This window comes from Tenrec ecaudatus, chromosome 8 (assembly GCF_050624435.1).
Source record: "Tenrec ecaudatus isolate mTenEca1 chromosome 8, mTenEca1.hap1, whole genome shotgun sequence".
Lineage (NCBI taxonomy): Eukaryota > Metazoa > Chordata > Mammalia > Afrosoricida > Tenrecidae > Tenrec > Tenrec ecaudatus.
In genome coordinates this window covers 46,321,628-46,348,870 of record NC_134537.1, presented here as the reverse complement: position 1 = coordinate 46,348,870, position 27,243 = coordinate 46,321,628, and the positions used below count along the sequence as shown (strand labels likewise).

Genomic DNA, 27,243 nt, shown 5'->3' with positions numbered 1-27,243 from the left:
GGAGGAGCTGATACCAAGGGTTCAAGCAGAAAGAAAATGTTTTGAAAATGATGATGGCAACAAATGTAGAAATGTGCTTGACCTAATGTATGTATGTATGTATGTATGTATGTATGTATGTATGTATTGTGATAAGAACTGTATGAGCCCCCAATAAAATGATTTATTTTATAAAAGAGAGAGAATGAAATACTCACTTTGAAGTATGACTGGTTCTCAAAGCATTGAACAAGAGAAGCTAGACCCAAAATTACATATTGTATGATTCTATATATATGAAGTTCAAGAACAAGTAAAACTAATCTAAGGAAATACTTTTTTAAAATTATGCCTCTTGAATAGGGGTGACTAAATGGAAAGAGGTCACATAAGATTTATTTAGTGATAGAATGACTCCAGTATTTTGTTGAAAAGACATTTCTTTTCCTATTTACTTTTATGGGCATCAGTAGAAAAATAGACAAATTTTGACAAATATCAATAATAAAATACTATGCATCACTAAAAAAGGGATGAAACCATACAAGCACCCCATGACATGATGGATAGACCTGGAGAACATTATGCTGAGTGAAGCTTGTCAATTACAGTAGGACAAATATTATATGAGACCAGTACTATAAAGACAAAAAACAAGACATGGACTTGCATACTAAAGAAAACAGATTTTGGAGGTTCACAAGGGAGGAAAGGCAAGGTTGAGAAAATGCAGCAGCAGACAAGAAGCTTGACAAGTATTGATTTGGGCGAAAGAAGGTTACAGATCCATAAAAGGAAGAAGAGTAATCGGGGGGGGAAGGTGGGATAGAATATTAGATGGTGGGATTTGCTGAGTGGTTTGAATTATTAAGTGCAGAGTTAATGTTCTGAAATGTAAACCCCTTGCCTAATTTTAAAACTTATTTTAAAATGTAAAAATTTACTGTATACATGTGGGTATTTTAATCTAATCTGTTTCATTGCTCCATTTGTCAATGTTAATTTGATGCTAGCTACTCAAGCGTATGTATATTCAATTGTTTAAGTTACTCAAACGGTATACTTTAGTAAAATTTATTTATTGAGATATATAAACTATACCTCAATTTAAGAAGTAATAAAAAGATGGAAGGGTAAAATGATTAAGCATACACTTATTTAATACCTATATAGACAACTATCAATTAGTGTGATAATTATTTCTATATTACCTACCTACCCTCACATAAATCTTGTGAGACAGACGTTAACACCTTCATTTTTTAGGTAAAGATTGAAATTCATAGTAATTAATTTACAATGCAGGTAGGAAAAGATGGAGCTCCAAGCAAATGCAAATTCTGTCTCAATTTATCAAGTCCCCTACCATAAATGAAGAGCTTTGGTAGCATAGTGGTTATATATGAGCTAACCACAGATAAGGGGTTCTAAACCAATAGCTGCTCCAGAAAGATGAGGCTTTCTATCATAAAGAGTTACAGTTTGGAAAACCACAGGGGCAGTTCTAACCTGCCCTATAGGGTCGCTATAAATGAGAATAGACTCAAAGACAGTGAGTTTTGAGTCTGATTTCTTTTCAATGTCATAATTACTTAATGCTTTTTAAAAAACATTTTATTAGGGACTCATACAACTCTTATCACAATCCATACGTACGTCAATTGTATAATGCACATCTGTACATTCTTTGCCCTCATCATTTTCAAAGCATTTGCTCTCCACTTAAGCCCTTGGCATGAAGTCACTTAATGCTTTATAGGTTACATAGGATTTCATAAATTCCTCTTTCGTTTTCTTGATATCCTTGTGAGAGATATTTATATACTTATTTAATATCAAAGAACTGTAGCTCAAAGAGTTTAAATTATTTTCACAAGATTGTATGAAGGGACTTGAATGGCTCATGCAAAATTTCATTTTAATTCTACTTTTCCACAATATTTTTGAAGTCCTCTCATATATTTTGTTCAGTATGACTTGTTGTTACAGTCAGTAACTACAAGTGGAAACATATTTTTTTTCATTCTAGATCCAGTATTTTTACTATACAATTCTGTCTTTATAACACAGTTTTAATTGTGTTATTGCATTCATCTAAAACTTGCCATATTTCTCCATTTACAATCAAACCTATACTTCTCAAATAAGAAACTTCTTTATCTGTCTCCAAAAATCTGTAGCCTCATTTTAGTATACCTGTGCCATATCCTGTGGTTTGGCATCTTATTCTATCCTTTCTTTGGTTAATAGGACTAAAATCGTTACTGAGATAAGGCAATGACTAATGGAATTAATTATGCCTGTTCAACCAGTACACTATCACCACATTAGTTTGCACTCATATAGAATAATCAAGTTACTGTTAACTTCTCAACATTTATTTCTAATTGAAGTCTTAAGTAAATGTCATCTTCATATTTCTACTGTATTGCATTTCTAAAACTACTGTTTGTCTAATTATTTTTATCCAAAAATTTGAAGAAATATTGTCATTTGTGTGGGCAGAAATGTTTTTTGTGACACTGGCTGGAGAAGGAAAATCCATTGGGACAATAAATGACTGTCTTGACCACATCAACAAAAGATGTAGAAAAGAAAGACTAACCTGCAAAAATATTTTTCCCTCACACACAATCAGAGGCTATTAGTCATAACACCCTCTTCTTTCCAATTCAGACCACTCACACATGGTGTTCTCATTGCTTTAATTACTGCCATTAGAGAAGGCATTGATAGCCTTTTGTTGACCAGCATATCCGCATTATTGCAGCAACAAGTCACCCCAAACTCAGTAATGTCAAACAATAATTATTTTATTACACTTAGGGTCTAGATTCATCTGAGGACTTCTCTGTTTACGTATCTTCCCCAGGAGGATATGACTTGAAGTCTGAACTCAAAGATATTAACTGAAGTACCTACACAAGGTTCCACCATGAGGCTTGGTCCTACAAGCCTGGAAACTTGGTTCCAAAAGATAGTATGGAGAGACAGGCAGAGAGAGAGAGAGAGAGAGAGAGAGAGAGAGAGAGAGAGAGAGAGAGAGAGAGAGAGAGAGAGAGAGAGACACCTAGGAAGCATCTTAAGACATCTAAGCAGAAACTATATAATCTTTTCTGTCTTAGATTCAAAAGTCTAGATTCATAAGGCTAGTCTTAGAATGAAGATGTCTTTGCAGAAGCTATATAATCTTTTCTGTCTTAGATTCAGAAGTCACATAGTGTTATTTTCTCTGTACTCTAAATGACAGAGCAAGAGACATAGACCCCTCTCTTAAATGGAAGAAGTGTCAAAGAATTAGAGGAGTACCCCTAAGAGTATCCCAGAGCCTGGTACATAGTTTATCCAATAATTATCGATTGAAGCAAGAAAGGAATGGGAAAGTATGTTCTCTTTTGAATATTTGTATATTTAGGGAAGTTGGTAGCAATGTATTTTTGATATGAGTATAAATAAAACAACATATTGTTATATGCTATTTTCTGAAACTTTCACTTAAGTATCCCTAGTAACTTGGGAGAGTAATCATGTAACTTTGGAAAGATTGAGTCCATAACTAAAAGCTGTCTGTCTGCCATGGGTGACATATTTCAAATCTGATGTGTTATTTTTGAAGTGCATGTATGTCTATAGGCTATTGATAAATGTGTGTGTTAAATTTGTGAACATTCATCAAATTACATACTCATAATTTATATACTTTTCTGTATGTATCTTATAATTCAATAACATTTACAATAAAATTCAGCAAATGTTTCATGTTCATTTTGACATGAAATATTTTTTTGGTGGTGAATATTTCCCTGATTGATTCTTTTTTTAAAAAATCATTTTTGGGGGGCTCATACAACTCTTATCACAATCCATACATACATCAATTGAGTAAAACACCTGTATATGTTAGTTGCCCTCATCATTCTCAAAATTCGCCTCCCCTTGGGTTCCTGGAATCAGCTCATTTTCCTTTTTTTCCCTCCCCTTCCTTCCCCGCTCCCCGCTCCCTCATGAACCCTTAATAATTTATAAATTATTATTTTATTTTATCTTATGTTACACTACCCTTCACCCACTTTCCTGTTGCCCATCCCCCAGAGAGGAGGTTATATGTAGACCCCTGAGATCAGTTCCCCCTTTCTAACCCCCTTCCATCCCGGTATCGCCACTCTCACTGTTGGTCCTGAGGGGTTCATCTGTCCTAGATTCCCTGTGTGTCCAGTGACATGAAATATTTCTTAAATGACAAATAGTCTTGGGGAAAAAGATTTGTTTTTAAACGACTGTAGTTTTCTATAGGATTGAATGATGATGACTATCAAAACATTTAGTTAAGAGTTTTTAACATGTTTTAAATTGACACATTGGAATAGCTTTATTATTAGCCCCACACTAAGAAAGCAGATTAATTCACCAGCAACTAGGGAAAACAACAAATTAAATGGACGATGTGCTGATTTTTAAAAGTGGTAATTACCTCTTTACTTTTGGCTTTTAAATTTTTGATGAAATTATTTCTAATATGTTTCACACTTTTTGTGAATTAAGTATATTATTGTAGCTCAATCTAAGCTCTTATACCTTCTGCGTAACTTTGGACAATTTATATAATTGTCTCTCTGTTGTTTTTTTCTCATCTTTACAATGGAGAAAAATCAACATAATCTATTCATAGTATTGTTCGGAAAAATTAAGAAAGTATTTTTAGAATTATATAAAAATATAATCTATTTCATAGTAGTAATAAGGAGAAAGTAAGAAAGATGAGTAACTTATACAAAGGAAAAAATAAATGCAAACAAATATTCATTGCTAGTAGTAGTAATAATAATATTACTATGAAAAACATGTATCACATTAGACATTCAACAAATTTGATTGTCTAGTTCAACTTATAGTAGGATTGTAAGTCTTTCTGATATCTTTAAAAGGCTGGACCTGATCTGATTCCCAAAATTATCTGTATTTTTCGTTTGTAATGTTTTTGTTTGGTTTTTGTTTGTACATATTAGGGTGTATGTCAGAGGGGTTATATCATTAGAGGTCCCCCTCTTGAAGTTGTGTTATACATTTGCCTGTTTTTTGGTATATGAAACAGGATGGATGAATCCATAGGGACAGCATGTAGAATAAGGGTTTTAAGAGGATGGGTGCACAAGGGTGGTGGTGGGTCTAGTCTAGGTAAAAAAAAGAATGTTTGGAAACTGATTGTGGTAACAATTGTACAATTCTGCTTGGCATGATTTAACACCCCTCATTCATTAAATGTTTGTTTATCTGTTATTGCAGTTTACATTTCAGATCACCAACTTTGTATGCAACAATTTAAACCACTCATCAGACTCCCCTATAGTATACCCTTACCGAGTTTCTTAATTCTCTCCTTCCTCTTGTGGATTACTGTCTTCCATTTCACCCCAGTTAACTGTCATCAACGTAGCCCTAGAAACTACAGCTAGCAAGCCACATGCAACCCTTTCAGGCCATATATGTGGCTCTAACATAAAATTGAAAATTAAAATAAAGTTATCATAGCTTCATCTATAACATTTTAAAATAATTTTATTCATATAATGGTGGTTTCATTTGTTTTAAATGTGTATTTATAACTCTCAAATAATTTTTAAAATTGTTTTGAGTGACAGGATTGACACTTGTGTCTTAATAATTTGATACCCCCGATCTAGCCCTGTGCTTTATTTTCTCTCCCTTGTCCTCCTACCCCCACCCCTAATTCCTCACTCCCTACCTTGGCAAACTCCAAAGTCTCTTTCTTTCGATATAAGTGCTTAACTTTTTTTTTTCTAACAATGGTCTCAAATAATATCTGTCCTTCTGTGATTGGGTAATTTCAGTAAACATAATGTTCTGCAGGTATAGTCATGCCATGAGGTACTTCATAGTTCCTTCAATTTTCAGTAATTCATAGGGTTAGATTGTGTATATGTGACAAAGTTTATCTGTTCTTCTACTGATGGGAATTTAGATAGTTTCCATCTTCTTACTATTGTGAACAGTGTTGCAATGATCATATACATGTCTGTGTGTTTTGTGACTATTACTTCTTAAGGATATATACTCAGCAGAAGTATTGCTGAATTGTATGGAATTTCTATTCCCAGTTGTTTGAAATGATGCCATATTGCTTTCCAATGTTTGCACATAATCATATTCCCACCAGCCGTGTATGAGAGTTCCAATCTCTCCTCAGCCTCTCCAGTATTTGCATCTTCCAGGTTGCTAGTGATCATGAGCATTTCTTCGCATGTAATTGGCCATTGGATGTCATCTTTGGTGAAGTGTCTGTCCGTGTCATTTGTTCGCTTTTTAACTGAGTTATTCATCTTTTTCTTATTGAGGTGTTGCTGTTTTTGTTTCTACTTCTTGTGAATAAGTAGTTTCAACACTTTGAATTTATAATTTCTCATCTAAAAATGGAAGATTTTGGGATATGTTATCTTATAGAATCTCAGGAGATTTATTTATAAAGAAAAAGTATACTAGACTTTTCAACATGGATAGGAAGAACATATGACAGGACATTTTACAATTGGTATAGGATTAGAGATTACCAAATAGTAACAGTTACAAATATTTAATAATCTGTTGTCCCTAACCTTGTATTTATCAGAAAAGTGACAGAATAGATTTAAGAATCATGAGAAACATGAGAAAAATATATTGCTTTTATAGAAAGGAATTTAAAAGGTATCTTACTCTATTTTCAGATGAAACTAGGTCACTTATTTAATATTGGATATTTTTAAAGTAGCTGTTTCCTATGAAATTATAAGAAAATTTCCCTCTCCACCATTGCGTTAGACCAGGTTGACTGTAGATACAAATCCAGGAACACTCATGTACATATAAAAAAGGGCTTTATCTCAAATTGTATATTAAGAAAACATTCCAGCCCAGTCCAAATCAAGTCCTTAAATCTGATATTATCCTACAAGTCTGGTACTAGTCCATAAATCCCTTTTCAGACTCACACAGCCACATGCAATAGTGCAGAATGCAGAAAGATCAGACGTCAGTAGGTGCAAAGTCTTGTAGATTCAATGGTAGTGGACATATCTCAGGGCTCTGGATGGATGGAAGTGACTCATCAACAGGAAGATGAAGCAGAAAGAGAGAGAGGAAGTTCCCCAAATCCTCCTCGTGTGAAGCCCATGCCCACAAGAAGGCATCATTAGGCTGTGACCTGATGACCAGCTAGCTTCCACCCCTACACTTATTTATCAAGTTGACATGAAATTATGTAACTACCGCAACCAGCTGTCAAATGTCTCTCTCTATGTCCACCAGGTATTGCTCCTTATTTTTTTCTTGTATCATTGTTAAAACAAAATTTCAATATAATTATCATAACGGCATGGGAAAAGTGAAAACAAAGAAGTAGGATACCTTTTAATATTATATTAATCAACAAATAAGGATTACCTGCGAAGTACTAGTAAAACCTGTCTTATATTTCAATATCTTATTTTCAGGTTTAACTGAGCTGAATGACAGTCCAGTACCCCTGGAACTTGAGCGGTGCAAGTCTCCTACTGCAGGTAAGCATGCTTGGTATTTTTCAGGTTCCTGATAATTCCATGCAGAATTCTATTGCTGTATTTTCATGATATCATGTGAAATCCATAATATTGGTAATTGGATATTGTTCAGGCTTTGCAACTTAACTATAAGCAGTTTTTATTCTAAAATCAAATGAAATATATGTCTTTAAAAATATATTAGGTCAAACAGAATTAAGACAAGAGATATGAATCTAATGCTTTAAAGATGTTTTATAGGAACATTTTTTCTGTTACATAAATAAGTATCCAAATGAATATTGGTAAATTTACAGAAATTCTCATATCATTAGAGAAGAATTAGTGGGAGACCTATGCTTTACGTGCAGGAGCAAATGATGCCATTTCTCGGGACCAAAGTTTGGAAACATGTATTAAAGATTCTAAAGACATGCATACATTCTAGGAATTTAATGGAAACAAATATTTTTTAAATTGCAAATATTTATTTAGGAATATGCAATAATAGCATAATTTCTAATATGCATAAAACTAGGATAAACCTGAAAGTCATGTAATAGACATTAGACAGCTAAGTAGTATGCTAATATAAAAAATAATGAGGAATATATTCATCAAAAAAGAAAATTCATAGTATAGTATGATGTGAAATTAAATATAAAAATAAAATGTGGTCCCATTAAACAATATAAAATGTGTAGGGTCAATGATTTCTCTGAATAAGATTTTAAACTATATTTATAAAAAATCACTAGTATTAGAAACCTCTTGGTGGTAAGATTATAGATGGTTTATTATTTTTTTTAATTAGCCTGGTTATTCTGGGGTTTTTTTTTTCTTTCTCTAATGAACATATAGAAACTGTGTAGGTTTTTTTTCACTATCATCATCTCACCTTATTTTTAATATAGTAAATATGCATGTGTATATATATATATATGTATATATATAAATACTATGTTTAATATAATTATAGCCATTTCAACAATTTTTACATGTCCAATTCAGGTATGGCTTTGATATTGACCTGCAACTCAATTTTCATAGAGAATTAAAAATATTTTACTTCAGTTATTTATATTTTACTTAAACATCATACAAATTAATAAAAATATATATTAATGTCTTTAAAAGTAAGTCTTAGAAATTCACTAAAATTATATTTCCTCCATTTAACCCATTCCCTCAAGGGTTGTTAGTTCTTTATCCTTGTTCTTCAAGAACACAGACTAAATGAAATCTATTGCATGCTATATAAATGTTTGGTTTAATCATATCCTTTTGCTCTTTATCTTACTGCTCAAAAAATAATCATCTTATACATTTACCTTTTCCTTTGCGACACCGTTCTAGCTTAGCTGTTTATGTTCTCATACACAGAGCATCACAAAAAGTGCTCTAATCGGTGGCACTCCTTTCCATCTTGACCTCTGTCACGCTGCAAAACTAATCTACCACAGTCAGAAACCTGCAACATGAAAGACAATTAAATATCCTCCGTCAAATGTGCATAGCTAATTTCTCATCCATAATCTGAAATGACAATGTGGTTCAAACATCAAAGGAAAAAGAGAAAAACTTCTCCCTTTTATCTCATTTCCAAAATATGACCATTATTATTGGTTTCAGAGATGACTATTATTATTGGTCTCTTTTATTATTTTTAGTTGCTTGTTTTCCCTCCAAGACTATTTGTGTTTGTAAACAAACCAAAAGGCACATATTCTTTTTTGCTTTCTGAATTCTGCAGAAAGTAGTATATCATACATATTTCATTGCAAGATGTTTATGTGTCTTTCCATTTCATTGCAGAAAGCACTTATTCTTTTTCACAGATATCTGATATTCTATGCATGTACTATATTTTATGTCCAGTGATTAGGGACTTTTAGTCTTCTGCTATTACTAACAATGCCAGAGTGCCTAAACTTGATACACACCCATTTTGAATGTGTGCTGGTATATCTATGAAGTTTGCATTATTAAAATTGGGATTGAGTACATGGATAATTTTATAGATATCACTAAATTGCTTTCAACAGGATTTATCGGGGTTTTTTCTTCTTTAAATAATGATAGGCAAATACTGGTTTTCAAGTTTTGCGATTTTTGCCAGTCGAATTAAGTAAAAAGATTATCTCAATGTACTTACAAGTTAGTTTTTATGTAAGTCATGGTGAATACCTTTTCACATGTTTCAGAGCTTCTTAAGCTTTTTTTGTTATTGTTAAACATTTCTTCATAGATTTACTCACCTTCTATTGGGTTGTCGATACTTTTCCTATCAATTTGGAGTGGGTTAAGTATTGAGCTGCCAACCAGAAGGTCCACAGGTCAAACCCACAAAGAGCACTGTAGGAAAAAGATGAGGCTATCTGTTCCCGTAAAGATTTACAGTCTTAAAAACTCTAAGGAGCAATTCTATTCTGCCCAATACAGTCATTATGGGTCAGAATACACTGTAGAGTGGTGGGTTTATTTTCAGTTAATAGGAGATCTAGTATTTTTTTCCATTAAGCTTTTGACTTTGCTTATAGTGTCTCTTGCTTTAGAGCAGTTTAGGTAGACTGCTCCTGTCTAAGTTTGTACCCCTTATAACTTCTTATTCTGTATTTTTTCACTTTCTCTTTAAAGAAAATCATTGTGGAAATTTTCTGAGCATTTGCAAAAGTGTAGATTTCTATTTTCTTTGATTAGGCTAGCTAGTAAATTTCAGGTCTATTTAAAAGCCTTATTGGTTGTTGTTATTTAACTTTTTAAATGCTGCTTTTCTCTTGATTAGTTTTTTAACCCCAACTTTAGTTACTTTATTCTTTTTTCCCATTCTAAACTTTTTGTTTTAGATGCTTGATTATACATATTTATTATTTCTACATATATAAATATTAAGATAAAAATTTCACTTTGGACTTGGTTTCAGATGTATCATATAGTTTCTTATAAATTATTTCATAAATTTCATCAAATTAATTTTTATATAGTAAGCAATTTGCTTATCTTTCTTTGGCCCAAGAGTTATTTAAGATAAATTTATAATATTATACAGGAATAGATATTGGCTTATGAATTATTCTATATGAGTCTTTAATGTCCTTGATTACTTTTTGCCTCCCTCTTCACCCAACTTAACATATATCTACCTCTAGTTAATAATTTATTCTTCCTTTCCCTCTAAACTCTTCATTTGTTAGTGTGAAAAACTTTTCTTGACTTTTTATAAATAAGGGTCGTACACAATATTTTCTCTTTTCTGATTGACTTATTTCACTATGCATAATGTTCTCCAGTTTGATCCATTTTATGATGTGTTTCACAGATTTTTTGTTATTCTTTCATGTTGAAAAGGATCTCTATGTGTGTAAGTACCATAGTAGAAAGCTTGATTAACAGTCTGACTTGGTGGAACGAATTCCAAATGCACTATCCGCCTCACTTCAAACAAAAAACACAAACAAAAAATGAGCATCATCGTGATCTTTTATTTCATTGGACGAACTTTTGAGGGGCGAGGTGACAATGGCATCTTCCACTTACTTGATTGGTGTTCGCTTTCGGGGTTGTAAGAATAGCACCACGTCTTATAACTAGTAATGACATTGGGAAAACAAAGTCTAGGTCACAGCAGAGCTTTTTTTTTCAAAGCATGACATGTTTCCAGTCTATGCTCTTTTTCCTGGTCAGTGACAACCTGAAGCACACATTTCACAGCGACCTTCTCATTCCCATATCTTCTGTTAAAATCACTGAACAGAGCTCCAAGATAGTCCAGATAACGTGCCCATCTCTTCAATAGCCTGTTGGAGGTATTGGAGCACAACTGCAAGAATTTTGTCAACATTTCAGTCCTTTTGGGAAGTTGACGGACAAGAATGAGGTTTGTCATCAATCAACATTTTCACCATTTCTGAAAGGCAAAAACCAATTGTACATTGGAGTTTTTCCCATAGCTTTGTCCTTGTAAGCTGTGTTCAGCATCACAACAGTTTCAGCAGCAATTTCCCGGGCAGGAAACAAAATTTCACAGCCGCATGCTGATCTCTTAAATCAGCCATCACAAAGAAACGTGATTCAAGCAAAATTGCTTTAACGAAAAAATCCACTGTGACCAGAGACCCTTCTCAGGCAATGCCACTGGGTGCGGTGCGCTAACTGTGGTGCAAAATATCTTCTCTCACTCTGTCACTTATCCTTCACTGTCCTAAAGGTTGTTTTTGAAGCTAATATAAACAATTTGTCTATATTTTTATTTTAAATATTTTATGCACCTACAAAAATTTTTTTATTTACCCCAAAATCGTGAAACTATTTTTCTAAATCATCTTTTAGATACTTTATTATCTTAACTTTAACATTTAAATTGAAATTCCATTTTGAATTTATTCCTGTGAAAAAAGGTAGAACTCAAGCTTCATTTACTCAACTTGGGTATCCAGTTGATATGCACCATTTATGAGAAAACTATAATTTCTCTAACTACAATTAGTGGGTGAATAGGTATCAACTAAATAGCAGTGCGTTTGGTTTGATTTGATTTGGCTTTACCAGAAATTAGTGAACTTTTCTGTATATATGTATGTGCATGTGTACACATATATACATGTGGTTGTGTATATGTTTCCAGAGCCTGTTAATTACTGTAACATTCTTACTGCTATTTGATGGTATGGATTCTCCAGTCTTGTTGTGGTTCTTGTTTAACTCAACATAGTTATTCTAGTTTATTATTTTATTTCTTTATGAGTTTTAGAAAGACTATGTTTCTATACAAACATGCTTGAATATTGAATGTCATGTTAATCATGTTAATCTATAAATTGGCTGTAGTTAACATATTCTGCAATATTGCGATTTTCAATTGGTATCTTCATTTGTATGTGTCTTCTTCACTTTCAATAATATTTTCTAGTTTTTTCTGTACAAGTTTGCATACATTTTAGTAGATGTATTTCTATGTACTTGATGCTTTTGGTTAAGCATTGGGCTAATAATCGCAAGGTCAGATGTTCAAAACCTACCAGTCACTCTGTAGGTGAAAGATGAGGCTATCTGCTCCCATAAAAATATGTAATCTGGGATTCCCTAAGGAGAAGTTCTATTCTGTATTACAGTTGCTAGTTGGAATCAACTGGATGGCAGTGGATTTATTTGATATCTTTATGCTGTTAAAATGTTATTTTAATGTATTTTTCTAATTATAGTATAATATAAAAATGTGATTTTTTAAAAATAATGATCTTGTATCTCAGACCCACCACCATGACTACCCAGTCATTTTTTTTACCCCAAAGTCAATCAACCAATTTTCAAAGCAAGAAGGTTTGACTATTTTTATATTATTGTATTTCTTGGGGGAGAAATGATTGACTGTGATATTCATTTCTCATTCCAGTCTTTTATTTGAGACTTATATAGCAGGCAAGTCACACTTTAATTTAAAAGCAACATTAAATTAAAAGTGAATATAATTGTGTAATGAGAATTTTCTTCTTTTAAGGATTTTCTAAATATTAAGGGTACTATTTGTGAATATGTCAAGTTTATCTTTTTAGAAATAGAATCAATAGAGCTTACTGTATTTTGTTTAAGAATGCTGGACAAAATCAACATTTCTGATCTATTTCTTTCTCTTAAGTGAGAAGATAATTAATTGCATTAAATTAGTGAGGTTTTTTTAATTTGCCCATTACTATTTTCAGAGTGCCATAGGAGTACATATACCTAAAATTGCCATCTGTAATCTCTTTTTATTGTCACTTTTGTTCTAGGTCATTGGGCAAAGTACAATTTGTATATTTGCAAACTTTCAATTCCAATCTCATAACACTAAAGTGTAACCATGCAAAAGGCTAGAAAAAAGGTAGAAAATAATTAAAATGCAAACAATTTTTAAAGTTTAAATAATTTAAGAAATGACAGACTCAATGTATATAATTCAGGGAAACTAGAATATTTGTAATATTTTCTAGCTTTTGAGTAGCAATCTCCTTAATTCAAAAAGTCCAGAAACAGCTATTTCTGATTTAATGATAATTGTTATGTTTGTATCTGAATTATCTCTCTTTTCTTTGTGCAAATATAGGATATAAGAGTTAATACTATTCTGGCCTTTCTTCAATTTTCCCCTGGTTTTTTTGTGCTCTGGTCTCAAATTTTAGCCTGTATCAGAATTATGTAGTTTATTAAAAATACAGGTTTTGAGCCCCAGAGATTCTGATTCAGTAGCTCTTGGTGGGGCCCACTATTTTACATCAATAATCCCAAGTAATATTATTCCTTCTTGTCACTGGACCACACTTTAAGAACTACCATTATTGGAAACATTTTTAAAACATTTTGTTCTTAGTCGATATATGCTCTCTCCGGATCTATTGTAAAATCTCAATCCCTTTTTAAAATATGCTAAAACAAATTAAAACATTGATATAAATATCTCTAAATAGAAGAAGTTGGTAATTAGAGAAGCCATAGAACCAATAATCATATTATAATTCTGATTTTTACATAGATTTCAAAACTAACTGAACTAAAAACTAAAAGTAAAGCCTATTAAACTACAGGGAATTTAAAGTTAAGACTTTAGACTATTAAATATTTACTTTGAATAGTTAAAGAGAACAGAGACCTGAAAGAATCCCAAGCCAATCTGAATGCCAATATTTCCAGCATCTAAAATATTATAATCCCCTCATATTATGTATTCATTCACTCAACTGCTCATCAATTATTTTTCAGTATTTATTGTGAGACAGAAGATGCCTGGGTAATGCAGTGGATAAGCACTAATTTACTAACCAAAAGTTGGTGGTTCAAACCACATGGGAGAATGATGTGATTGTCTGTTTATGTAAAGATTTTTTTTAAAAACCAACTCACTGCCATCAAGTTGATTGTGACTTATAGTGACTTTAGACAGGGTAGAACTGGCCTTGTGGATTTCTGAGATGGTAACTCTTTACAAGAGTAGAAAGCCTCATCTTTCTCCTGCAGAGTGGCTAGTGGTTTCAAACTACTGACCTTTGGGGTAGCAGCACAATGCATAACCATAATACCACAACCTTGGAAGGTCTATGGGGAAGTTCTACTCTGTCTTACAGGGATCTCTGTGAGTCAAAATCAACCAAGTGATGATAGGTTTAGTTGTTTGTTTTGGTACTGAGGCACAATACTATCTACTGAGAAAAATAATGAACGCAATAGACATGCTATAAATCTGACTTGAACAGTTAAAACTTTGTTAGTTGACCCACCTCTGATGCATGCTGGACCTGATCTGGTTTTCAGCATTTGCTGAATTCTTTGTTTAGTTTAGTTTTTGTTTATTCATATTAGGGTGTATCTCAGAAATGTTATGTCATGGAAGTTACTCTCATGAAGTTGTGTTATATTTTCTTATGTGTTTCAGTATATGAAACCCAGGTTTAATGAACCTACAGGAGGACAGAAAGTAGAATAAGGGTTTCAGGGGGAGCAGGGTCGTAAAAGGAAGACAATATCAAGGAGTCTAGGAAGAAAATGAATGTTTGGAAACCAATTGTACAATTCTGCTTGACGTGATTGAAGTATGGAATGATATATGTGTCCACTCCCAATTAACAATAATTTTTAATGAAAATAATTAATTAAACATGCAGAACTTACCATCCATCATAATTACCTGGTGTTACTATAACTGTAACATACTCAAAAATACCACAAGTAGGTGTATTTAAAGAACAGCAATTTATTTATCTATAGTTCTGGAGGCTGAAAATCAATATCTAGGTCTCAGCCTACTTGAATTCATTCTTATTGGTGACCCTGGGCATTCCTTGTTTTTATTGATTTGTAGATAGCTCCTATCTCATATGGTGGCTATCTTCCTTTGTATATGTTTCTGTGTATCTGTTTTGATCTTTTTGTAACTTAAAAATTATTGGGTTTAGGTTCAATCTTACACAGATATGACTTCATCAACCTAAAAGTAACACTCTTTCCAAACCTTGAAGAACAGAGATTCAATGCATATTTGGAGGGTAATCCAATTCAATCCATAACAGAGTTAATCTGTGGTGGAAATATTAAAATAACAATTATAAAATTGTTTGTTATTTTTTCTTAAAGCTGTATAGTTCTTTTCATTCACCAAGTATGGTAGTACAAATTGCATACTGTACAAATACACCTTCCATACTCAAATATAAGCTGACCCGAGTATAAGCCAAGGTACCTAATTATTACCTGGGAAACCAGAAAAACTGATTGACTCGAGTGTACACCTAGTATGGGAAATTAGGATGTGAATTAACACAGAGAGGAGAAACAGAGCGCAGCCACAGACACATCCTTACCAGTTCAGCTGCCTGCTTAAGTGAATCACTACGGGTGCTTCTGCGAATTGGAGCTGTCCACATCACAGGACGGCTCTGATTGGTTAGATGTTAGTAAACCAACATTCAAAGCCCTGCAGTGTCAGCCGGGCTTTGAATGAACAGCAGAGGAGCAGCCATCACCCAGGAGATGTTACACCTCTCTGGGTACCACTGACCCATGTATAAGCTGAACCCCAGTTTTTCATCCCTACCTATTACAGAATTCCAATCCCCTAAAGAAAGCCATCCTTTATATTTGAACAAAGAGTTAAAAGTTCACAACGTCTCCAATGGTCAGATTGTGTCTTCCCAGAGGTGTTCATTTCTAATTCAACTTTCTTAAAGGTGTGTCTTTTTCTTAATCATCTTCTCAGATGAACATCTTTTGTTAGACTACCATCCTGATTGCTTTGCTATTTCTATAACCACCCACTCTGATTCTCTTCATCCACAGTCTCATTCTACTAAACTCAACTCAAGAGTTATATAAATATTGATCTTTAAGATATTTTAATGAAATATATTTTATTAAAATATCATGGAAAGCAATGTCATGAAACACTACCAAAAGAGTATGTATAGTTTTTGTTCCCAACTATGTTAGAGCCACATCTTATATCTTCCTTTAAATGTTCCTCCTGTGTGATTCTGTGTGCCTAAAACCCCATTTAAATAAAGGCTCTTTAATAGCTTGCAACATGCACTGACATAACTTTGTTTACTGAAAGGGAAGAAGCACTTAGTGATGAAGATAAAAGAATATAGCCTTCAGTATGGATTCAATATGCTTCACAACTCAATGTAAAGGGAAAAATTTTCTCACTACTGTACTAGTAAAGAACATCATGATAAATGGAGGAAAGATTGACATTGTTAAGGATTTCATTTTATTTGGAAGCATGGATTGCATTGGGCAAATTTTCTGTACAAAACCTCTTAAAAGTATTAAAGAGCATAGAAGTCATTTTGAAGATTAAAATGCCCCTGGCCAAGCCCTGGTATTTTAAACCCCCCTCGTGTGCTTATGATGACAGCTGGACAACAAATAAGGAAGGACACAGAAGAATTGGCACATTTGCAGTATGTTGTTGGTGAAATAATGAAAGTAGCATGGACAAACTATTTGTCTTGGAGGAAATACAGCCAGGATGCTCCTTAAAGCAAAGATGGTGAGACTCCATCTCACGTAGTTTAGAAATATTATCAAGAGAGACCAGTCCCTGAAAAAGGACAGCATGCTTAGTAAAAAGTAGCAGGTCAACAAAAAAGAGGCCAGCCCTCAACAATAAGGTAGATTGACACAGTGGCTGCAACACTGAGTTGAAACAGAACCATTTTGAGGATGATGCAGGTGAATTTTTCTTTCTTTTTCACACAGGGTTACTTTGGGTCAAAACTAACTCCATGGCCCTCACAACAGCCATAGTGGCAGCAACACCCCATTAAGGAGTGCTGCAGGCCCAAGCAGTAATGGTAAGCGATCTGCTGCAGTACATGGCACAGGCTAGCAAACCCTATGGGGAGGTTCTCCTCCGTCACATGGCGTCACTGGGAGGCAAAATCGACTCCACAGCATCTAACAGCAACAAAGCCCCAGCACGCCCTCAAATCAGAAAATTCCATCCCTCCCAACAACAGTCTGTTGGGAATGTCCTTAACGTAGATATCTTTCCAAATCATTAGGGTAGTCATAATTAAAATAAAAACTGTGTTTCACTTGAGCTAAGAAACTGCATGGCAATAGTTTTGTACTCCCTTCTTTTGGGACTTGGTGCCACAACTCTTGAGGCAGCACCAGACATTTATAGAACTAAAATCCCAGCTGGAAGACTGGGGAATCAAGTACATCAATTGTCCGGTAAAGGTCAAATCTCTTTGATGAACAAATCTCTTTGATGAAAAAAACAACAACAACAAATCTCTGTATTTTTTCCACGACTCTTCTGTAAATTTGTCATAATGTTATTTTCCTGAAAGCAATTGGTAAAACAATAAATATTGACCTCATGAGAGATAAAGTGGGAATTCCTAAGACTTTTGAGAAAGGTTTAGAAATGTTCCATAGAATTTTGATAGTGTTGCTTTTCTGCTCTAAATCTAAATAATTCTGTCAGATGTGTAAGAAAATATGAAGATGGCAGTTAAATTTTAATAATCAAATCAGTGTAAAGTTTTATAAAAATGTTTCCATAGCCTTTCATAATACAATAACATTTTCTGTCATCATGGAAACTGCCAAATAACTGCCTCAAACAAAGGTTAAATATATTTAATAAATATAAGTGTTAGGAAAGGGAAGTCTTATTAACTAAATCTAACCAAAGTTATTTAATATTTGATGCTGCACATAGATTTAAAACAGAATTAAATACAAATTGCATGCCCCCCTTAAGTTAGGCACCCACTGCCAGCTGCTTGTAGTCAGATCAATATTAAGATGTATGAATCATTAATCAGAAGCCAACAAAGGTAAAGTTAATAGTTACTCATAGTTTTCCAGGCAGCTGTTTATCTTCTCTTCTATTATCTTCTTTACAAGTAATACAGTACCCTTGGAATATACAAATGAAAATATCTTCAGATAAAAATGTCTTAGAGTAACTAAATAGCCTAGCTATTAAATTATAGAGCTGGTATTCCAACTTAGTTTTATTTAACTGTAAATTATGTATCACTGGCATTTATTAATAAAATAAGAAAAAGGCCATTGAGAGTGACAAAAAATTAATATAATGTCCAAGGACCAGTTAGTTAGGAAAAGATAATATTTTAGGTAAACACAATTCTAAAGCACTTAAGAAATATACTCTGTTAGAAACAGACAAAATTGCAATTTAAAATTTAACTTATAGGAAAAAATTCATTTGGAAAATACTTTTAGTTTTTCTAATAATTAAAACCAATGACACAAGCATCACATCTTTAATTGATTAATCTCTATATGTTTTTTCCACCACTCTTCTGTCAGTTTGTCATAATGCGTTGGCTTGTGTGTTGCTGGGATGTGGAAAGCTGTGCCACTGAATGGAAGATTTTAAATGGCAGCCAGAGAAGGTAGAGTAGAATTTACAAGGGCCTGGACTTAGAAAAGGAAAAGAGAATATGCACTCAGCTGAAATAATTAAAGAAAAAATTCAAGTCTCTGGCTGCATATTGAAAAAGTCTATATAAATATTAAACAAGACAGGAAACATCAAAAGATGGGAGGAAACAGTCATTGTATCAAAAAGAAATGGTTTATGTTCAGCCATTTCAGAGGGTAGCATTTGATCAAGAACTGATAATTCTGAAGGAATAAGTTCTGGATGTAAAGAATGAATTGGTGGAAAACACGACTCCAGGAACTGATGGAATACTAATTAAGAAGTCTTCACTTGTTTATGCCAATTTGGAAGACAGTTACCAGGTCAACTGACTGAAAGAAAAGCATTTTTATGTACCATTCCAAAGAAAGGAGATCCTATAGAAAGCAAAAGTATAGAACATCACTAGACCACATGCAAGTAAAGTTATGCTGAAGATAAAAAATTATGTTAGTAGAAACTCCCCAAAATCCAGGCCAGATTCAGGAAGGGTGGTGAAATGAGGACTACCACTGCTGAACTAAAACCTTTGAGCCAGATCTTGGTTAAAAGCAGAGAATACCAGAAATATGTTTATTTGTTGTTTGTTGACTATGCAAAGATGCTCAGCAGTATTGGCAATAACAAAATAATATTTCAAAGAATAGGAATTCCAGGACACTTAATTGTGCTCGTGTGGAACCTGTACAGAGACCAACAGCCAGTCATTCAAACAGAATAAGGGTATTCTGCCTGATTTAAAATCAGGAGGGGCGCATTAAGGTTGTATCTTTTCACCACAATGATTCAATCTGCAAACAATCTGAGAAGCTGAACTATTTGTGGCTTCAGAAGGAAGGCTAATTAATAACCAATAAGCTGCAATTTGCATATGACACAACCTTGTTTGCTGAAAATGAAGACAACCTGAAGCACTAAATGATGAAAATTAATATGTATTCCACCTGAGCCTCAAGAAAACAAAAATCCTCACAATTTGACCATAAGCAACAAGATGATAAACAGAGAAAAGATTGAAATAATCAAAGCGTTCCCGTTACTGGGGTCCACAGTCAATGCCCATGGAAGCAACTATCAAGAAGTCAAACAACATATTGCATTGGGCATCCCCGTAACAAAAAATCTTTCTGGGTATTAAAAAGCAAAGATTTCATCTTGATGACTAAGGTGTGCCTATTCCAAGGCTTGGTATTTTCAATCACTTCATATGCATGCAAAAACTGAACAATGAATAAGGCAGGCTAAAAGAGAACCGATGCCTCTGAATTGTGTGTAAGGAATACTAAATATGCCACTAATTGATGTACAGTCCAAATGCATCATAGAAGTGAAAATGGTGAGACTTGTTTCATGTTCTTTGGACATGTTATAAGGAATAAGATATCATGTTTGATACAGGCTCGATAAAAAGAAGACACTTGGTAAGATGGAGTGACATATTGGCTAAACAATGGATTCAAACATAACAATGGTGAGGGTGACACAGAACCTTCAGTGTTTCATTCTGTTGCAAATATGGTTGCTATGGGTCTGAACTGACTGGAGAGCCCCTAGCAATTATAGGTTGGTAGTTGCTGACTGCACATATAAATGAACAATTACAATGTTATTTTAAAAAATAAGTAGCTCTTCTTTTCATCAATTTCAGTCTCTAAATTAAATATGTTTATAATATAAATAATAAATTGAAGAGGGCGCTTGGATACAAAATCTTTTATGTTCTTGAAAAAGTAATATAAAAATATATCAAAAGAGGATATACCAGTTCATATGGTTTATAATTTGTCACTTATATATAAAATATCAATGAGACAGTATACAGGAGCACTGTCTATAATATGATAGTCATATATTGTATTTCAACAGAAACATCAGAGATCATATTACCAATGTTATTTGTCAGATATGAAATTTTGCAAATTAATGAAGGAATTTTAGCCAAAATTATAAAAATGAGGTTATATTGATAACAAATGGTAGAGTTACTATTGGGAATACCAGGTCTTAGAATCTGGTACCCCACGTTCATAGAGCATGTTCACTTGCCTCATTTCATTGCCTTTGAGTTAAATATTAGAGCAAATATAGCTTCTAACATTTAACACACAATTCAATCTATCCTGTTGCTATTGAGTTGACTCAGATTCATCATGACCCTATAGGACCGAGAAGAATTGTCCAGTAGGACTTCCATGGTTGTAACTCTTTATGGAGGAAGAGGGCTCCAGCTTTCTCCCAAAAGTACATAGTAGGTGTATTCCATCAACCTTCCAGTTTGCAGCTGAGCACTTTACCACAATTCAAAAGTTTGCAAAACTTGATTTTCAATCAGGTGCTTTTTCTACTATATAATTCTACACCTTTATTTAAAATAAGTTTTTTAGTTACAAAGAAAATCACTCATTAGGAGGTATAAATTAGTAGTATCAATTTGAGTCCTAATATGAATAGTTTTCCCATATAATTTTCTCTAGTGACTTTCTTTCTATGGTAGTGGGCGTTTCTGTTATATATTTCATGAGATGCTCAATGTAAAATTTTCATTAACATATAAATGAAGACACTTCAAAAATACTTGTATGTATTTTCTAAAGAGTTTTATATATTAAAGCTGAATAAAGTTCATTTTCAAGTTATTTTTAAGATTTTCTTAAGTACTTAGTTCAAATATGTGATAGTCAATCTAGATATTATTCCTACAATAGACAAAATAAAATTTTATTTAATACATTACATATCTATACTAGATTTTTTATATTAAAATATTGATAGGAGGAAGCAGGTTTTATACTTTTCATTGTTATTTGTGATAGTTTACACATTTGTTACAATATCACTACTTATTAGAGTTAAATGAAAAATTTTTTTTATTTCCCAATTATCATTTCTTGCTCTATATGTGAAAGAAACTAGGGAGATATATGTTTAATTATTCAAATTTCAATGATTTTTCTCAAGTTTTTTATTTTATATTAAACATTGGCTAATGAAAGACAGAAATATATTATTGAAACAATATTTCTATTGACACGCATACTCACTAAATGTAAAGATCATTGGGATTTTAATAATACTACCCTCCCATACACCTCTTACTTTTTATATAATTAACAACTACCTTTTTCCTTTTTCTGTTGTTTCAGTTAAAGGATCAAGAAAGTTAAGTCTGCCAACAGATCTTAAGGCTGATCTTGGTACGGTAGGCAAAAGCCAACAATTTTAAGTTTCTTACATTCATTTGGCTGAACATTTTTACCAACCAATCCATGACTAAGCACAAGGTTACTAGATAGCAGTGTTGGATAATTTTCCAAAAAGGCTTTCTTAAAAATCACCATACAGTTCTGTTGGCAGTATTCAACATTTTGTTTAGCAATCATTCTACAAAATTATGTTATGAGTCATTACACACCAAGGTATGTACTGATTTTTGTTTTCTTTTATCATTAAAATGGTTTTTAACATTGAATTGCCATACATATGGATCCTTTATGACTGTAATCATTAAATGAACATGTTTTTCTCTAAAGTTTCCACCTTTTTTGTATCTTAGTATTATTTAGAATTAATCCTTAAACTAAATAAGACCCAAAATAACTTGATATGGAAGACAGTGGATGTCTGGCAACCTTTTAATTTTAGGAAATTATAGAAAAGTTCATATATTTTTGTTTTTGTATTGGTCACAAGCTTGTTCATAGTTACAGCTCTGTGGAATAAAGTGAGGCTTTACTAAAATGCCCTTAATAATTTTTTTTTACAGAACCTTTATCTGATTTTTTTTCCAGCATGGCGTTTTAGAAATTTAATTGACTTGCCTTTATTTTCATTTTTTGCTCTAGTATAAAGCCACATCATTAAATCTTTCTACTTCAAGTTAAAATAACCACAAAAACAATCTAACTCACTGCCATCTAGTCAATTCTGACAGGTCATGGTGGCCTGTCCTACAGTGAGCCTGTGGGACAGGGTAGCACTTCCCCTGTGAGTTTCCAGGACCGTCATTCCTTATGGGAGGAGGGAGCCTCGTCTCTCTCCCACAGAGCAGCTGGGGGTTTCAGTAGCAGTCCAACGCATAAACACTATGCATTATTTAGTCTTTGCATTGCTCTTTAGAATTTACCAAACTGTTTCATATAAATATTACCTCATTTTCTCAGTAATTCTCACTGGTTGTCATTATTCCTAATTTTTTCTAGTGTAGAAACTGAGATTACATTGTTAATAAAAATCTCTCTCTAGTCTAGATAGACTTAAGATTTGAATCTAGTTCTTAAAGCATGGTGCCGAAAGTTTATATATATTACATGTCTCATCTCATTATATTTGAGTTATTTGTAACAAATATAGTTCCGAACATTAAAAGCCAAAGTAATTATATACATTTTGCTAAATGAGATCACAATAGTGTATTTTTAATGCAAAGTTCTAACATGAAATGGGTATTTTACCAATATGTCGGAGGAAGAACACCACTATAGTTACATCAGACAATATGTTTGAAATGTTTAATAAGTGATTTAAGATTAGTGGCATTATTATTATTTTATAAAGGTTATGAAAATTTTGAATTTGACTAACATACAACTAGTTGCAAAATGAATTGAAATCAAGTCTATAAGATTGCAAAACTTCTAATTTTATGATTATTTGTCATTTTATATAGTATATACTGTGAGAAATATATAATTATTTTAAATTTTTCCTAGAAAAATATGCATTCACAATATTTATTCACATATTTTCAATATACCATGCTTTTTTCTTAAATGTTTTAATGGGAAAACAAAGTATCTCCAGCTCACTACTATGCTTATTCAAAGTAGTCAAAGGAGCATTTAGTTTAATTATAAGGTCAATTAGGAATTTCCTACATGACTATAAATGTCAGTTTCTCAATATCTCCAACTCACTCCTCCAACTGTTTTATTCTATTTTCCTGTATACTTTAAACAGAAGTTCATCCTCAAAGTTTAAATATACACAAAAGGTAAAGTAGGAAAATTAGTATCACATTGCTAGGGAAGTAGCACAATAAAGCTTCATTGAAATTAAATTTTATATATCAAGTATATTATTAATGTAATTTAATTTTTACAAATATTTCCTACAGTATTGCATGAAAAAATCATATGAACTTTGGAAGAATATAATTATTTGTGTCCATATAAATCTTCCAGCATAAAGCCATGGTGTAAAATATAGCCCAGCTTGCTTATAATTTCCTTTGTTGTCAGTCTGCATCAAGTTGATTCCAACTCAGAGAGACCTTGAATATTACATAATGAATCATTCTCCAATTCTGCACTATCTTCATGATTGTTATGTTGAGTATATTGTTACAAGTCATCTAAATCAGGGTTTCCTAATTTTCATTTACCCTTTACCAAACACGATATCATTTCCCAGCAATTGTTCTTTCCTGGTGATTTATTCAATGAGCGAGTGAAAGTCCTGCCATCCTCCCTTCTAAGGACCTGGTTGTATCCAATTGTATTTCTTTTTTTCAGCAGTCCACAGTGCATTCAGTGACTTCACCAGCACCACAATTCTGATGTATTACTTTCTCTCCTGTTTTCCTATTTCTTGGTTATATACCTTTTGCAAACAGTAATATGCTTTAGGAATAATAATTTCCAGTAATGTGCTACCCAGTGTAAAGGAGGAAGAAGTGTGGGAAGCTGTCACAGTAGATCCGCCTGAAAGACATAATGAAAGTGAAAAGGAAAAGAAAAAAGCTCACTGCCTGTGAGTCAAAGAGAGGGGTTTCTGCAGGAAACTGTAACTGTTGGGATTTGGAGCAATGAGAGAATGGGGCTGGCAAGAAAGAATAGAAGTCATAAATGATAACTGCACTGTAACGCATAGCACTCAGGGAGAATACTTGCCTGGAAAAGGAAGGGGAATGAGTTTGAGTTGCTACAGGGACATCCATATTAAACATTCAGTGAGCAATTTGAAATATAGGGCTGAAGTGAGGGGGTAGCTCAACCCCAAATTAATAAATTATATAAAGGTGTTTGTGACCTATGTAGTTCTGTTGAGGTGAACAGCGAAAAATGTTGCAAATTTTGCACTACTAGCGTCAGTAGAGCAATGACAGTTTGGGGTTTCAAGACCTTAGAGTTTTCTATGGAGTAGCTAAGACAACACAAAGTTGATTTCGTGTGACAAACTGCAACTGAATATAGCTCTTCTACTTGAATGACGGTGGGGACCTAAAACACAGTGAGTCCAAGGAAACACTGCAATACATGCGTCCAGCACTCACCATTCCTGAATTTTGTAATTATAAAGTTGCCCACTCTATAATTTATTTGTTACCTTGAAAATTCATACTTGCAGTACTTTCACAGTTATTCATGGGCATGCGTAGAGCAGCAGATCTGAGCACCTGCTACACTCTTTCCCAGCTGAGGTAGAGCAAGGTGATATGCCCTCTTCTTTTTTTTTTGTTGAGAGTTTAAATCTTTCAAAAATGGTTTTATTGTCATATAATTAACATATCTCATTTTAAAATGCAGTCATATTAAAGAGTTGTGCAATCTCATCAGCACAATTAATTTCAGAACATGTTCTTCTCCAACTCATTGTTTTTTTTTAATTTATTTTAACAATTTATTGGGGCTCATACAATTCTTTTCACAGTTCATACATATACATACATCAATTGTATAAAGCACATCTGTACAGTCTTTGCCCTAATCATTTTTTTCTCTTTTCTTCTTTTACATTTTATTAGGGACTCATACAACTTTTACCACAATCCATACATATACATACATCAATTGTATAAAGCACATCCATACATTCCCTGCCCCAATCATTCTCAAGGCATTTGCTCTCCACTTAAGCCCCTTGCATCAGGTCCTTTTTTTTTTCCCCTCCCTCCCCATTCCCCCCTCCCTCATATGCCCTTGGTAATTTATACATCGTTATTTTGTCATATCTTGCCCTATCCGGAGTCTCCCTTCCCCCCTTCTCTGCTGTCCCTCTCCCAGGGAAGAGGTCACATGTGGATCCTTGTAATCAGTTCCCCCTTTCCAACCCACTCACCCTCCACTCTCCCAGCATCGTCCCTCACACCCTTGGTCCTGAAGGTATCATCCACCCTGGACTCCCTGTACCTCCAACCCTCATATGCACCAGTGTACAGCCTCTGTCCTATCCAGCCCTGCAAGGTAGAATTCGGATCATGGTAGTTGGGGGGAGGAAGCATCCAGGATCTGGGGGAAAGCTGTGTTCTTCATCGATACTACCTCACACCCTAATTAACCCATCTCCTCTCCTAAATCCCTCTATGAGGGGATCTCCATTGGTCGACACTTGGGCCTTGGGTCTCCACTCTGCACTTCCCCCTTCATTTAATATGATATATATATATACATACATATATACATATACACATACATACACACACTTATATCTTTTTTTTTTTTGCATGATGCCTTATACCTGGTCCCTTGGGCACCTCGTGATCGCACTGGCTGGTGTGCTTCTTCCATGTGGGCTTATTTGCTTCTGAGATATGCCCTCTTCTTAGTTTACCTTTCATACTATAATGACTGCTGTTTTCTAAGTTTAATTAGCATGTTTTTTCTCATTTCTTGCTTTCATTTTTAATTGGTAATTTTGCTATTTAAATAGCCTCCAAGCATAGTGCTAAACTGCTGTCTAGTATTACTAAATGCAAGAAGAATGAGGTGTGCTTTATGGGAGAGAATATGTATTAAATATGTTTCATTAAGACATGAGTTGTAGTGAGTGCTGTTGGCTGTGCATCCAGTGTTAATGAGTCAAAAATGTAAATGTCTTTAAGCAGAAGCATAAAGCATGTAAATTAAAATTTGCAATTTTGTTTAATCTAATTGGTGAAAGTGTTTGATTTTTAAAGCAGTGGGGTTTTTGTTTCTGTCATTTCATTATTAACCAACACTTCTCTAAGAAATTTATTCTGGAAATTTGCTACACTAACTTAAAGGAGTTGCTGATGGAGATCAAGGATTGCAGCCTTCAGTATGGATTACAACTCAATGTAAAGAAAACCCAAATCCTCAAAAGTGGACCAATAGATAACATAATGAATGGGGAAAAGATTGCAGCTGTCAAGGATTTCCCCTTGCTTGGATCCACAAACAATGCTCTTGGAAGCAGCTGTAAAAGGATCAAATAACTGATTGCATTGGGTAAATCTGCTTCACAAGCCCTTTTTAAATGCTGAAAAATAAGGGTGTTACTTTGAAGACTAAGGTGCCCCTGACCCAAGCCATAGTATTTTCAATTAGTGTATATAATCAT

General features: G+C 33.5%; 1 protein-coding gene across 2 annotated transcripts in view; it reads left to right on the top strand.

Annotated features, from left to right (window-relative positions):
• STXBP5L (syntaxin binding protein 5L) overlaps nucleotides 1-27,243 on the top strand; it is a 361,575-nt gene that overhangs the window by 297,799 nt on the left and 36,533 nt on the right. For both annotated transcript variants that reach the window (XM_075555662.1, XM_075555661.1), the window contains one exon: nucleotides 7,467-7,532. In XM_075555662.1, the coding sequence (XP_075411777.1) occupies nucleotides 7,467-7,532 (66 nt within the window). The remainder of the gene's footprint in view (nucleotides 1-7,466; nucleotides 7,533-27,243) is intronic.